The 14364-nt window shown below is 43.1% G+C and overlaps 1 protein-coding gene across 32 annotated transcripts in view; it reads left to right on the forward strand.

The window, feature by feature from the left end:
- The window catches only part of clasp2 (cytoplasmic linker associated protein 2), a 322540-nt gene that overhangs the window by 146839 nt on the left and 161337 nt on the right, over positions 1–14364 (forward strand). For all 32 annotated transcript variants that reach the window (XM_055633767.1, XM_055633768.1, XM_055633769.1 and 29 more), the window contains 5 exons: positions 648–740; positions 6791–6936; positions 10990–11125; positions 11600–11670; positions 13450–13509. In XM_055633767.1, the coding sequence (XP_055489742.1) occupies positions 648–740; positions 6791–6936; positions 10990–11125; positions 11600–11670; positions 13450–13509 (506 nt within the window). The remainder of the gene's footprint in view (positions 1–647; positions 741–6790; positions 6937–10989; positions 11126–11599; positions 11671–13449; positions 13510–14364) is intronic.

The raw sequence follows: 14364 nt of genomic DNA on the forward strand, positions 1-14364 counted from the left end.
TATGTGGGTTGGTACATTAATTAACCTCTGTAAATTGCCCATAGTATGTGTGAGTGAGGGGTAGTTGAACAAAATGTAGAGAGAATAAAATGGGCCAGAGTGAAAATAGTATTTGATGATAATTGTAGATTCAGTGGAATGAAATACTTGTTTCTGTGTCTCTGTGCATCAAACAAGCCTTCATTGAGTATAAAACTGTCCTACCATTTATAGCAATGTTAGCAGTCATTTGCTTGCTAACTGAACTTTTGCTGAGACGTACATATTTTCAAGTTGCTCTGTACATTTAACAATTAGTCCGTTTTAACCAACCACTCATCATGCCTCCTAGCTTCATCTTGTCAAAGGTCTTTTGAAAATCAGGGCAATTATCTGGTTAATGATCACCGATCTATTCATTAATACTCTATTGATTTTGATATGTTCACTGAGTAATTGTCCACCTTCCCATCTTAATTCTGTGGTGGATGTTAATATGTGTTTATTGTTGTTTTATTGTATTGTATTATATGTATGACTGCTGCAATTTCGTTCTGACTTCGGTCTGAATGACAATAAAAGGCTATCTATCTATCTATCTAAAATGGTGTTCACCATATGACTCAATGAAGTTTGTATTCTGGCTAAAGTGTTCTTGTGTCTTTCAGATTTTCTCCAACAGAGAACTTGAAGAAACATTGAACAAAATACGAGAAATACTGTCTGATGATAAGCATGACTGGGATCAGCGAGCCAGCGCCGTAAGTTGTGCTAGTGGTTGTGGAGGAGGATTTTACTGTTGATGTTTAGAAATATATTTTCTCTGCGCGCAGTTGAAAAGTAAGAAGGGATTTAAAGCCTCCTTCTGTCTGGGATAAACTCAACTTTGAAAAATAGAACATAGCAAAATACAGCACAGGATCAGGCTCTTTGGCCCACAATATCTGTGCTGAACATAATGCCAAGATAAACTAACTTCATCTGCCTATACATGATGAATACCCATCTATTCTCTGCATATCCATGTGCCTCTCGAAAAGCATCTTAAATGCCACCATTGTATCTGCCTCCACCACCACATCTGGCAGGGTGTTCCAGACAACCACTACCCATTGTGTAATTAAAAAACTTGCCCCGAACATCTCCTTTAAACTTTGCTCCTCTCGCTTAAACCAATGCCCTCTAGTCTTAGACATTTCTACCCTAGGAAAAAGATTAGAATAGATAGAAAATAGTTGCAGAATGAGGCCATTCGGCCCTTCGAGCCAGCACTGCCGTTCAGTGTGATCATGGCTGATCGTCCCCTACCAATAACCCGTGCCTGCCTTCTCCCCATATCCCTTGACTCCACTAGCCCCTAGAGCTCTATCTAACTCTCTCTGAAATCCATCCAGTGATTTCGGTGGGGGCGCTGCAATGGCGGCAGCCCTATCAGCAGCGCGTTAGTTTTTTCAACTTTTTTTATTTTTTTAGTATGTTTTAAAGTATGTTTTTAATGTTTCTTTGTGTGTTTCGTGTGGGGGGTGAGGGGGAAACCGCTTCGGCCGCCTGCTCCAATGAGAGGCAACTTTTTCCAGGTCGCCTCCCCCGTGGCCTAACAGCAAGGATTGGCGCGGCCTTTCCCGGAGACGCGCCCGGGGTTTCAGCGGCGGGCGCAGCGTGGACTCTCGGCATGGAGCGGACGAGCCCTCGCTGGGGCTCGCCGGAGGGTAGCGCTCCATTTCGCTGGCCCGGGGCAGCCGGCATCCAGCCTGCACAGCTCAAGCTGGCGCGGCGTCTACAGCTCAGGATCACTCGTGGGGGACCCGGGGGAAGAAGAAGCTTCCACCGCCGGCCTGCAGCCAACTTCTACCGCAGGGGCGGTGGCGACTTACCATCACCCGTGGAGGGGAGCTTCGACCGCCGGCCCTGCGGTCTGCGGTGCTTCTGGCTGCGGCGCGGCGGGAACTTTAAACCTTATATTTTCGACCGCCGACCTGCGGCCCACACCAACTTAAAGCCGCGGTCGCCCGTGGGGAAGAGCCGACTCTGGACTTGTACCTTGTCCTTTTTTTTTTTTTTTCAATTCAACTTTAATGTCATCGCACAAATACAAGTATCAGTACAACGAAATGCAGTTTTGCGTCAGACCGTAGTAGTTGTACATAAAGAGAAAAGACAAGAAAAAAATAGAAAGAGAGAAGATACTGAATAATCAGGAAATACAGAATGATTAAACAAAGGGGGACGGAGGGACCAGAGAAGTCTGTCGTCGGGACTCCGAGTTCAGCAGTGTGATTGTGTTGTTATAGAAGCTTTTCCTCATCCTGCTGGTACGTGACCTGAGGCTCCTGTACCGCCTCCCTGATGGGAGGAGGGCAAACAGTCCATGGTTGGGGTGTGAGGGGTCTTTGATGATCTTCCCAGCCCGTCTCAGACACCGTTTTCGGTGGAGGGCATCCATGGCAGGGAGCGGGGCACCGATGATGTGCTGCGCGGTTTTCACCACCCGTTGTAGTGCTTTCCTGTCCGCAGCAGTGCAGCTGCTGTACCATACCGTGAAGCAGGTGGTCAGGATACTCTCTATGGTACAGCGGTAAAAGTTGGTCAGGATCTGGGGGGACAGGTGGGCTTTCTTGAGCCTCCTAAGGAAGTAAAGGCGCTGCTGTGCCTTTTTGATCAGCTTGGAGGTGTTGAGGGACCAGGACAAGTCCTCCGAGATATGCACTCCGAGGAATTTATAGCTGGAGACGCGCTCCACCTCAGTCCCGTTGATGTGGATGGGGGTATGACTGCCTCCTCTGATCTGCCTGAAGTCGACAATAATCTCCTTCGTCTTTTTGGAGTTGAGGATGAGGTTATTGTCGGCACACCAGGTGGTCAGGTGCTGGATCTCATCCCTGTAGGCTGACTCATCGTTGTCGCTGATCAGTCCTACTACCGTGGTATCGTCAGCAAACTTAATAATGGCGTTGGATCCGTGCTTTGGGATGCAGTCGTGGGTGAAGAGGGAGTAGAGGAGAGGGCTGAGCACACAGCCCTGTGGCACTCCGGTGTTCAGTGTTATAGTGGAGGAGGTGAGGTTATTGACCCTAACAGACTGTGGTCTGTTAGTGAGGAAGTCCAATGTCCAGTTGCAGAGGGAGGTGGAGATGCCAAGTCCACTGAGTTTGGTGATCAAGCTGGCTGGGATGACGGTGTTAAAGGCAGAGCTGAAATCTATGAACAGCAGCCTGATGTAGGAGTTGTTGTGGTCCAGGTGGGTCAGGGCAGAGTGTAGGGCCGCCGATATGACGTCCTCTGTAGACCTGTTGGTCCGGTAGGCAAACTGGTGGGGATCCAGTGTGGGGGGGAGGCAGGCTTTGAGGTGAGCCAAGATCAGCCGCTCAAAGCACTTTGCAATAACAGGGGTGAGTGCCACTGGGCGGAAATCGTTGAGACTCCCTGTAGCTGACTGTTTACCATCTGGACGCCCGCAGCAACGGCTGCGAAGAGTTGAGGTCCCGACCAGGGGGGAAAATGGAGGAGGACTGGCCAAATTGTGTGCCTTCCACCACAGTGATGAATGCTGTGGTGGATGTTTATGTTAAATTTTTATTGTGTTTTTGTGTGTGTTCTTTATAATTGTACCACTGCTGACATATTCATTTCACTTGCACTTTATGTGTAATGTGACAAATAAACCGTATTGTATTGTATTGTATTGTATTGTATTGATTTGGCCTCCACTGCCCTCTGTGGCAGGGAATTCTATACATTCGCAACTCTCTGGGTGAAAAGGTTTTTTCTCACCTCAATCTTAAATGACCTCCCCTTTATTCTAAGACTGTGGCCCCTGGTTCTGGACTCGCCCAACTGACCGTCTACTCGAACTATGCCTCTCAGAATTTTATATACTTCTATCAGGTCTCACAAACCTCTGGCATTCTAGAGAAAATAATCTAAATCTCTCCTCATAGCTAATGCTCCCTATTCCAGACAGCATTCTGGTAAATCTCTTCTGCACCCTCTCCAATGCTTCCATGTCCTTCCTGTAATGTTGACTAGAACTGCACATAATACTCCGAATGTGGCCTGGCCACAATCTTATAAGGCTGCATCATGACTTAAAGTAATACAGCAAGGAAACAGGCCTTTTAGCCCAAATCTGTACTCTTTTCAGCTTGACAACATCTTTCCAATACCATGGTGCCCAGGATTGAACACAATACTCTAAATGCGGCCTCACCAGTGTCTTATACAACTGCAACATGACCTCTCAACTTCTATACTTAATGCTCTGACTGATGAAGTCAAATGTGCCAAAAACCTTTTTGACCAGCTTATCTACCTGCGACTCCACCTTCAAGGATCCATGCACCTGCACTCCTAGATCCCTCTGCTCTACAACACTCCCCATAGCTCTACCATTCACTGTGTAGGTCCTGCCCATGTTAGACTTCCCCAAATACAAACACCTCACGTTTCTCTGTATTAAATTCCATCAACCATTCCTCAGCCCACCTGGCCAATCAATCAAGATCCTGCTGCAATTTTTCACAACCATCTTCACTATCTGCAAAACTACAATTTTGTATCATCTGCTAATCTTGCCATGTTCGTTCTCATTCAAATCATTGATAGAGATGACAAACAGGAATGGGCCCAGCACTGAACCTTGAGGCACATCACTAGTCATAGGCCTCCAGTCTGAGAAGCAAGCTTCCACCATCACCCTCTGCTTTCTTCCATGATTTCCTGACTCTTATACTTGATGCCCTGACCAATCCAGGCAAGCATTTCATATGCCTTCTTTATGAGATCATATCTCGTTGCAATATTCTGATTTATTTTTCCTTTGAGTCATCTTGTTGTTGTGAGCTTCCCTAGGATTCGGTATTGATCTATCATAGCTTTTCATGAAACTGTTGATGAAGTGGGACTCATTGTCTCTTTACTACTGCACCTAAGCTAAAATAATCTAATTCAAGATGAGATGTGCTAGCTCATCTCAGACAATGGAATGGATCTTTGAAACATGACAAGATTAATTATAACCTAGAGTAGAACCCAAATGGAATGATCTTGTCTGTCCTTTTACATCCATGCAGAAAAAGGTTTTATTTTTCAAAGCTATTGCATTCTTGCCTTGACTAAGTTGTTGTTATTTAAATTATGATATGCTGCCTTGAATATTCCCAAGTGGGCCCACATCCTTCCGTGGCTAAATGTTAACATGACATATTTTCTCAATAATTATATGTATGGGAATTAATACGTGAATATGTATTTTGCCCTTGGAAAATGTTCATGAAAATTTAATGCAGAATGGTTGACTGCCATACAGAACACTTCCGTGACGGTAACCCGTTGTCTTCTGTTGCACGTCATTTAAATTCTCAGTTCCACTCCCAGTTTGACTACTCTGTAACAAATGCCAACAAAGTACTATCGAAGAGTAGCTTCCCATCTTGCCCATCAGTACTCAACATTGTATTCACCAATTTCAGATAACCAACCATCCAGGAGCGTCTGATAGCTCTGTGCCTGTGCTCGCCGGACTTTGGAAGGATGAGGGAGGGTCTCATTAAAACCCACTGATTAATGATAGGCCTGGATGGATTGGATGCGGAGGATGTTTCCAGCGGTAGGAGAGGCCAAGGCCCAAGGGCACAGCCTCAGAATGAACAGACGTACCTTTAAAATGTAGATGAGGAGGAATTTCTGTAGCCAGAGGGTGGTAAATCTGTGGAATTCATTGCCCCATACGGTAGTGAAAGCCAAGTCATTGGGTATTTTTAAAATGGAGATTGATAAGTACTTGATTAGTAAGGGCATCAAAGGTTACAGACAAAAGGCAAGAGAATGGGTTTGAGAGGGAAAAATAGATCAGCCATGATCAAATGGTGGAGCAGATATGATGGACCGAATGGCCTAATTCTGCCTCTATTTGGCGTAGGGCCTTAAAAGTTGCTTTCAGAACTGAACAGTACTGATGCAACATCTTTTTTTTCTGTAACATTAACACAGTTTCCTTCTTGCCCGATGAAATGTGACCAGCTGAGTATCTTCAGTATTCTCTGTTGTTTCAGATCTCCAGCAAGTACTGTACTTTGTAACCTAGTTTCAGTGTTTTTTTTCTCCTCTATGTCCTCATCCATCTCCTTCTATTTATATCTCCTCCAGCTAAATCAGTTCCAAGCCTGCCAGTTGGCTCCAGATAATTCATCAGCTTTTTTGCCATTCAACCGTTTTTGGTTTTCACCCAATCACAGATTTCTTCTCTCTGCAACTTAAACCTTTTTCTAGCTTTTCTAGGTTTTTTTGTTCACTCAAAGGAGTTGAGCTCTACAGGTTGAGCCAACATTTAATTGCCCATCCGTAATTGCTCTTACGAAGATGATGGTGAGCTTCTGTCTTGAACTGCTGCAGTTCTTGATGTGCAGATATCCCCACGATACTGTCAGCGAGGGAGTTCAGGAAACTTGACCCAGTGACCCTGAAGGAACCGCGATCCATTTCCAAGTCGGGATGGTGCGGCTTGGGGGACAACTTCCAGGTTGTGGTATTGCCATGTTCATGATAGGTCACTGGCATGAAATGCAAACTCTCCTTATCTGTCCACAGATGCTGTCTGATATACGTTGTATTTCCAGCATTTTCTGCTAATGTTTTAGATTTCTTGCATGTGTAGATTTAGCTATTTGATGGTTTTATGCATTTTATGCATTTCGTTGTCTCTGTACTGTACACTGACAATGACAATAAATTGAATCATCATTTTTTTCATTTCATTTCATTTTAATTTTTGCAGCCAATTCGGATTGAAAACTTTTCTTCTTTTTCCTCGTAGCTCAAGAAGATTCGATCGCTGCTCATTGCTGGAGCTGCAGAATATGACTGTTTTTTCCAACATTTAAGATTATTGGAAGGAGCTTTCAAATTATCAGCTAAAGACCTCCGGTCACAAGTTGTCAGAGAAGCTTGTATTACTGTAGCGTAAGTATTGTTGGAAGCTTTGTTGAAAAACTCAATAAAGTTACTGAGACATGGCCTGGCATACTGTATATAAAGCCATAATGTGTAAGGAGGGACTGCAGATGCTGATTTACACCAAAGATAGATACAAAAAGCTGGAGTAACTCAGCGGGTCAGGCAGATCTCTGGAGAAAAAAAATAGGTGACGTTTCGGATCAAGATCCTTCTTCAGACTGAGAGTCAGGAGGGGGAAATAAGAGATATGAAAAGGTAGAAAGAAACAAATGAATGAAAGGTATGCAAAAAGACAAATCAAAGCCATCAACCATGATCAAGGAAAGGCAGAGCCCACAATGGTTCATTGTTGGCTGTGGAGAAGGTGATAACGAGTGATACAGGTAGTGAAACTAATCAGGGCAACAGTGAAACTAGTACGATGACTAGGGTGGGGAGGGATGGAGAAGAGGAGGTGCAAGGGTTACAAGGGTTGCTTGAAGTTAGATAAATGAAGATTCATACCACTGGTCTGCAAGCTGCCCAAGCAAAATATGAGCTGTTCCTCCAATTTGCGTTTGGCTTCACTCTGACGATGGAAGAGGCCCAGGACAGAAAGGTCAGTATGGGAGTGGGAAGGGGAGTTAAAATGTTTGGTAACTGGGAGATCGCATAGGCGAAGGCGGACTGAGCGCAGATGTTTAGTGAACCAATGACCCAGTCTGTGCTTGGCCTCACTGATATATAGGAGTCCACACCTAGAACAACGGATACAGTACATGAGTTTGAAGCAGGTGCAAGTGGAGCTCTGCCTCACCTGAAAGAACTGTTGCGGTCTCTGGATCGGTGTTGCATTTCCTGTGGTTCGAGGGGAAGGTATCTGGGGAGAGGGTGGGAAGTGTGGGAAGGGATGAGTTAACCAGGGAGCTGCAGATGGAACGGTCTCTGAGGAAAATGGAAAGGGGAAGAAATGGGAAGATGTGGCTAGTGGTGAGATCCCTTTGGATGTGATGAAAATATCAGAGGATTATGTGCTGTATGCAAGATGATGAGGTGAAAGGTGAGGACTGGGGAGCTCTTGTTTCTGTTGTGACTCGGGGGAGGGGTCCGGGAGCAAGGGCGGAGATGTGGGATACCGAGGAGACACCTGTGAGGGCCTCATCTATGATAGAAGGAAGAAAACCCCATTCCCTAAAGAATGAGGACATCTCAAATATCCTAGTTTGGAACACCTCATCTAGGGTGCAGATGCGCCACAGACAGAGGAATTAGTCGGGGATACAGTCTTTGCAGGAAGCAGGGTGGGATGGAGTGTAGTGTAGATAGTTGTGGAAGTCAGTAGGTTTGTAAGCCATGCTGGCTAAGCCTAATTCGCCCATTTTCTACCAAATGAGAGTAAATTGTATCTCAAATAATTCTCTCCAATGGTTTCCCTACCACTGACGTGAGGCTCACTGGCCTACAGTTCTACAGTTCACTGGATTCTCTACCTCCTTTCTTAATCACAGGAAGAAAAATTGGCCACTCTCCTAAAGTAAAGTATCCTTTATTGTCATTCAGACTTTTCAGTCTGAACAAAATTTCTTGTGGTAAGACAAGAAATTTAAATTCTTGTCAAGACCCCTACAATCTCCTCTCTTGCCTCCCTCAATAACCTGGGATAGATCCCATCAGGCTCTGGAAACATCCACCTTAATGCTCTTCCAGAACCACCTCCTTTTTGATCTCAAACTGCCTCAGCATATTTGTATTCTCCACATATATTCTGTTTAAATATCCTGGTCCTCTAGGTATGAGTAACAGGTTAGCAGCAGGGAAAATCATAACCAAATAAAATGCACTTTTGGAAACATGAAATTTCAAAAAATATGCCGGAGATACTCAACAGATCAGGCAAAGAGAAATAGAATTAATATATCAAGATTGAAATACACAATTAAGAAAAGGTGGAAATGAACACGTCCTAAGTTGGGGGGAAGGAGGAAGGGTAGAGAATATCCCATTCCCAATCCGACCTCTCTGACCTGGGTCTCCTCCATTGCCAGAGTGAGCAACACCGGAAATTGGAGGAACAGCACCTCATATTCCGCTTGGGGAGCCTGCATCCGGCGGGCATGAACATTGAATTCTCCCAATTTTGTTAGCCCTTGCCGTCTCCTCCTCTTCCTTAGCCCTCGAGCTGTCTCCTCGCATCCCCCAGCCCTCGGGCTCCTCCTCCTCCTTTTTCCTTCCTTCTCCCCGCCACCCCCTATCAGTATGAAGAAGGGTTTCGGCCCGAAACGTTACCTATTTCCTTCACTCCATAGATGCTGTTGCACCCGCTGAGTTTCTCCAGCATTTTTGTGTACCTTAGAGAATATGAAGGTATGTCTGTGATGCAGTAAAAGACTGAACAATAAGAAAGCCGCTGATGCTGAGTGAGAAAGGTTAATTAATTGCAAACCAATCTGCCTAGAAACGATGAAGGGAAAATGAGATGAAAGCACTCCGAAAGGGAGTGAATAAAGCAACCCTGGAATTGTGAGATACAAAAACACCACAGATACCAGAAACCGAAACAAAATGGATGCTGGAAATGTCCAGCAGGTCAAATGCATTAGGATTGTTCTGATGAAAGCTCATTAGCCTGAGATACTAAATCTATTTCCCTCTTCGCAAATGCTGCGGCTGGCCCTGCTACTTTGCTCGTATTATACAAATTTATATTGCAGAAGTGGCAATATCTTCCTCCACATAGTAACAGAAGGTTTCAAACATACATTATATTTTATTCAACTATTTCAGATCTCAAGCCTGCATTATATTTTACTCAATTATGTGGGGAAGGAGTTACCATTTTTGCAATAGTAATATATATTTTTTCTCATTTATTATATTGTATAAAGTATACTATGTTTACATAGTGTTTAAGAAGGAACTGCAGATGCTGGAAAATCGAAGGTACACAAAAATGCTGGAGAAACGCAGCGGGTGCAGCAGCATCTATGGAGCGAAGGAAATAGGCAACGATTCGGGCCGAAACGTTGCCTATTTCCTTCGCTCCATAGATGCTGCGGCACCCGCTGAGTTTCTCCAGCATTTTTGTGTACCTACTATGTTTACATATTCTGCTGTGCTGCTGCAAGTAAGAATTTCATTCTTCTATCTGGGACAGATGACAATAAAACACTCTTGTTATACCTGAAAAATTACTCCTTTTAAAAATGAAGATATTTGGGTAATTTTGTTTTTCAATATGTACACAAAATGATATTTAATAGAAAGTATTAACATATGACAGTTGGTATAACATTGGAGGTACAAACTTCAAGTTGGCTTGATTCATTCACAGATTGTGGTTGATGCTGGTGCAACCTGTAATAATTGTCCATCCTCAACTGCCCTCAACTTTAATGGCTTGCTACGCCATTTCATAGGGCAGTTAGGAATCGGCCACATTGCTGTAGGTCTTGTGTCATATACGCCAGACTGGAATAAATACTGTAAGCCTGGTTCCTTTAAAGGAACTGGTTGGGTTTGTCTGAGCATTTTATTCAAGATTTATTTGACAACTGAATATAAATTCTTTACCTCCCATGGTGAGTTTTGATCTCTTATTTGGGAATAATTTTATAGATTACTGATTACTAGTCCAGTTATTTAAATGCTTTAAGGTCATAAGGAAGAGGAGTAGAATTAGGACATTCGACCCATCAAGTCTACTCCGCCTCCGCCATTCAATCATGGCTGATCTCTCTCTACCTCCTCAACCCATTCTCCTGCCTTTTCCCCACAACCTCTGACACCTGTACTAATCAAGAATTACTGTACCCCTCAAATGTTGGCATTGAAATGCTAATTCCCAAAGAAGAGTACACAGTTTCAGTTTCTGTTTAGTTTAATGTCACATGTACCGAGGATCAGTGAAAAACATTATTCAAAATTTAAAACAAAATGATTAAAATGGTACAGCCATAAATTGGGCAACACTTTTGTATTTCAACTGTGTATCCAGCCTTTATTTCTTTGTACAGCTTTAACTTTAACAAAAAAAATGTTGTGTTTGTTTTGTTCAAAGTCCATTTGTTGGAATTTACACAGGCAACTGTCAACAATTCTTGGCAACAAATATGATCATAGTGCTGAAGCCATTGTGCCTACATTATTTAACCTGGTCCCAAACTGTGCAAAAGTGATGGCATCATCTGGAGTAGCAGCAATTAGGTGCATCATCCGTGTGAGTAGATCATGCATACTCTCTTTGACCTTGTGTTTGTGATTTTTAGAATACATTTAATTCAGCCAGGTCTCCCCCAAGGCAATTTGCATGAGTATTATAAAATAATATTTTAAACCAAGGACTATATGGTGATAACAAACTAAAATGTAGAAATACTCAGAATGTGAAAAGAGGAACAGTTAACTTTTAAGATCATAAACTCTCTGCCAGTTCTGGAAAGAGCAAAAGGAAAGTTAGTTTAAAGTTCAATAAAAAGTGGGGCTAGGATCAAGGGATTCCCACTGATTGCCACTGAAGACAGGGTCGTTGTGATAAATTGTTCTCGAAGTGAGTTTTGGTCAACACCTTGTGTGACAATTATTTATACGTTTTTTGCCCAGTTCAAAAATAGCCAATTTACATTCAATTATTACATTTTGAACTTACATTTCTGGGAATGGATGTTAATTAGGTCATTATTTCCTCACACAGCACACCCATGTTCCAAGGTTGATTCCCTTAATAACCAGCAATTGTACTTCAAAATCAGTGGCTGTGAGAAGGTAAGGCAATAAAAGCATTTAGTTCAATCATTCGTTTTTAGAATGAATTTATATAATCTTTGTAAATTATGTATCTGATTAAAATCAAGACAATGAGAGTAACATTTATTTTCAGCATGATGTTATACGTTAATATCTAGAACATTGATATTCTATTGCCATAATTAGTACATTTCTAATTACTTTTATCTTCCTATTAGTTATCATATCCTAAATTAAGATGAAAGTCATTGATTTTGCATCATAGAAATGGCCCCTTTGGCCCACAGTATCCATGCTGCCTTTATTACCCATCTCCAATAATCCCATTTGTCTATCTGAACACCTCTTAATACTCTCTGAATACCTCTTGAATGATCACGTCTGATTTCACATCCTCCACTGGCAATGGGTTGAAGATATCAATTACCCACTTTGTGTAAAACAGAAACAAATGTAGAGGGCCCTATAAGGGAAAGGGCAAAGATTGACCTACTCTTAGGATATTGAGGATGGCAAGTGACTGAGGTAACATTGCGCAAACGCTTTGGGACCGGCAACCACAGTTCCATCAGCTTTAAAATAGTAATGGAAAAAGACAGAGCTGGTACACAAGTTAAAGTTCCACATTGTGGCAAGTCCAACTTGGATTGTATTAGAGACATACTTGCAAACGTTGATTGGAGTAGGTTGTTTGCAATGTGTGATGGCAATAGTTGAAGGTATGCATGACCCTGTTAGAGTGAAGGGAAAGGCACTTGCATCAAACTAAATGTAGTTCTGCCTACTGGTTCTCTCATATTTCCCATTCTTTCCCCACCTGTCCTCCATGGTGAATACAAATGAGTAGTAATTTAAGATCTTGCATACATTCTCCAGCTTCATTGACAGATTGACCTACTGGTCTCTGATGGGCCTTATTCCTCTTTTCTTTAATATATTTATGAAACGCATTGGCTTTTTACTTAATCTTCTCCACCAGTGATATTTGATTCCCCTTCTTTGCCGCCTCCTTTCTTCCTTTTGGTACTCCCTTATATTTCTCATTGTATTATTTCATTGCCAGCTCAGCTCCTCCCTTACATTTCTTGTTCTTTCCCGTCCAGTTATGCCGAAAATTCTATCCCCTGGAATGTTGAGTTGCCTCTTTTGCTCATCTTGCAACGTTATCTTTATGATAGCGCTCATGTCATATTCCCAATGTTTAATTTTTCCCATGTGCTTGATCATGCCTTTGATCAATATAAGACAAAAAAATGAGGAATAGGTCTTGACAAAGCTCAACTTTAGTTTTAGTTTAGTTTAGAGATACAGCGCGTAAACAGGCCCACCGAATCCGCACAGACCAGCGATACCAACACACTAACACCATCCAACACAAGGGACAATTTTTACATTTATATCAAACCAATTAATCTACAAACTTGTACGTCTTTGGAGTGGGGGAGGAAACTGAAGATCGTGGAGAAAACCCACGCAGGTCATGGGGGGAACGTACAAATTCCATACCTGTAGTCAGGATCGAACCTGGATCTCTGGCACTGTAAGGCTGCAACTCTTCTGCCACCGTGCTGCCCAAGGTGTGAGATAAGGGTTGAAAGTATCATTTTAATCATCATTTTAATCTACAAAAAATCTGAAAGCATTTGCTGTCGACTCAAAATGACAAATAACACATTTATATTATGTAACTTTGATTAATAACTTTTATTCAATTGAAATTCAAAATGTCGAGCATTTCTCATTGTGAAAACAGGTAATTTCAAGGACACAAGACTGACTTCTCCATTTCATTTACAGGCGCTGTTATGATTTTTTAGATTTGTTGTTGCAGGAATGGCAAACACACTCTCTAGAAAGGTAAGAGTATAACAATTTAAAAGTAGAAACTGTTTGTGCAGGCGCAAAAAGTTTTGGAAGGAGAATAATATCTGTATAGGCATTGTCCAACGAATAATTGGTGTCTTGGAATCTTTGTAATTGTATGTAAAGGTAATTTCAAATCCCATTGGATCTTTTATTTGTATATACTTCATGCAGTGCTCAGTCAGAGAAACAAATGTAAATGCAATAGAGGTGTTTACATTTGAAAATAATTGGATCATTTCATGCTGCCCAGAGTTGTCACCTGACACGTAAACTTGTCCACTTTGACCTGAAATAACAGGCACTCCCCAACATACGGAATAAGCGAGTTATGTAAACTTCCATAAACAATTCACAATAGGTCGTCCCGGTTCCCGTCAGCTTCATAGTTATGAAAGCGTTGCCCGTACTCGCTGCTCTTCCGGTTTTGGCCACTCTCGGTTAGACACTGGGAAGGTGAACGGGAACGAGGGAGGTGGTGGAGAGCAACTCGCGGCTGAGTTGCTGACACATCTCTACAGGGTGTGCCAGCGAGCCCTTCTTCACCAGCTGCCGCACCGTCCGGTTGACACACCTGTTGTTGCAGCTCACGTTGTAGCCTCTAGCCGCCAGTAGCCGCTGCCACTGACGGGATGTGCTCAGTCACCATGGGGCCTCTTCCCCTCTCACCCGCTGCCGCTTCTTCCTGTCAGCCGTCACTTTGTCAACTTAGCCGCTCCCCCTCCACCACCATCGCCTCCTCCCCCACAGTCACGGAAACCTTCCAACTTGACTCCAGAAAGAACGAGGAGGAAGAACGGACAAAGCGACAGCATATACGAAGAGGCGGCAGCCGGTGAGAGGGGAGGG

The sequence above is a fragment of the Leucoraja erinacea genome, chromosome 4, assembly GCF_028641065.1.
Source record: "Leucoraja erinacea ecotype New England chromosome 4, Leri_hhj_1, whole genome shotgun sequence".
Taxonomy (NCBI): domain Eukaryota; kingdom Metazoa; phylum Chordata; class Chondrichthyes; order Rajiformes; family Rajidae; genus Leucoraja; species Leucoraja erinaceus.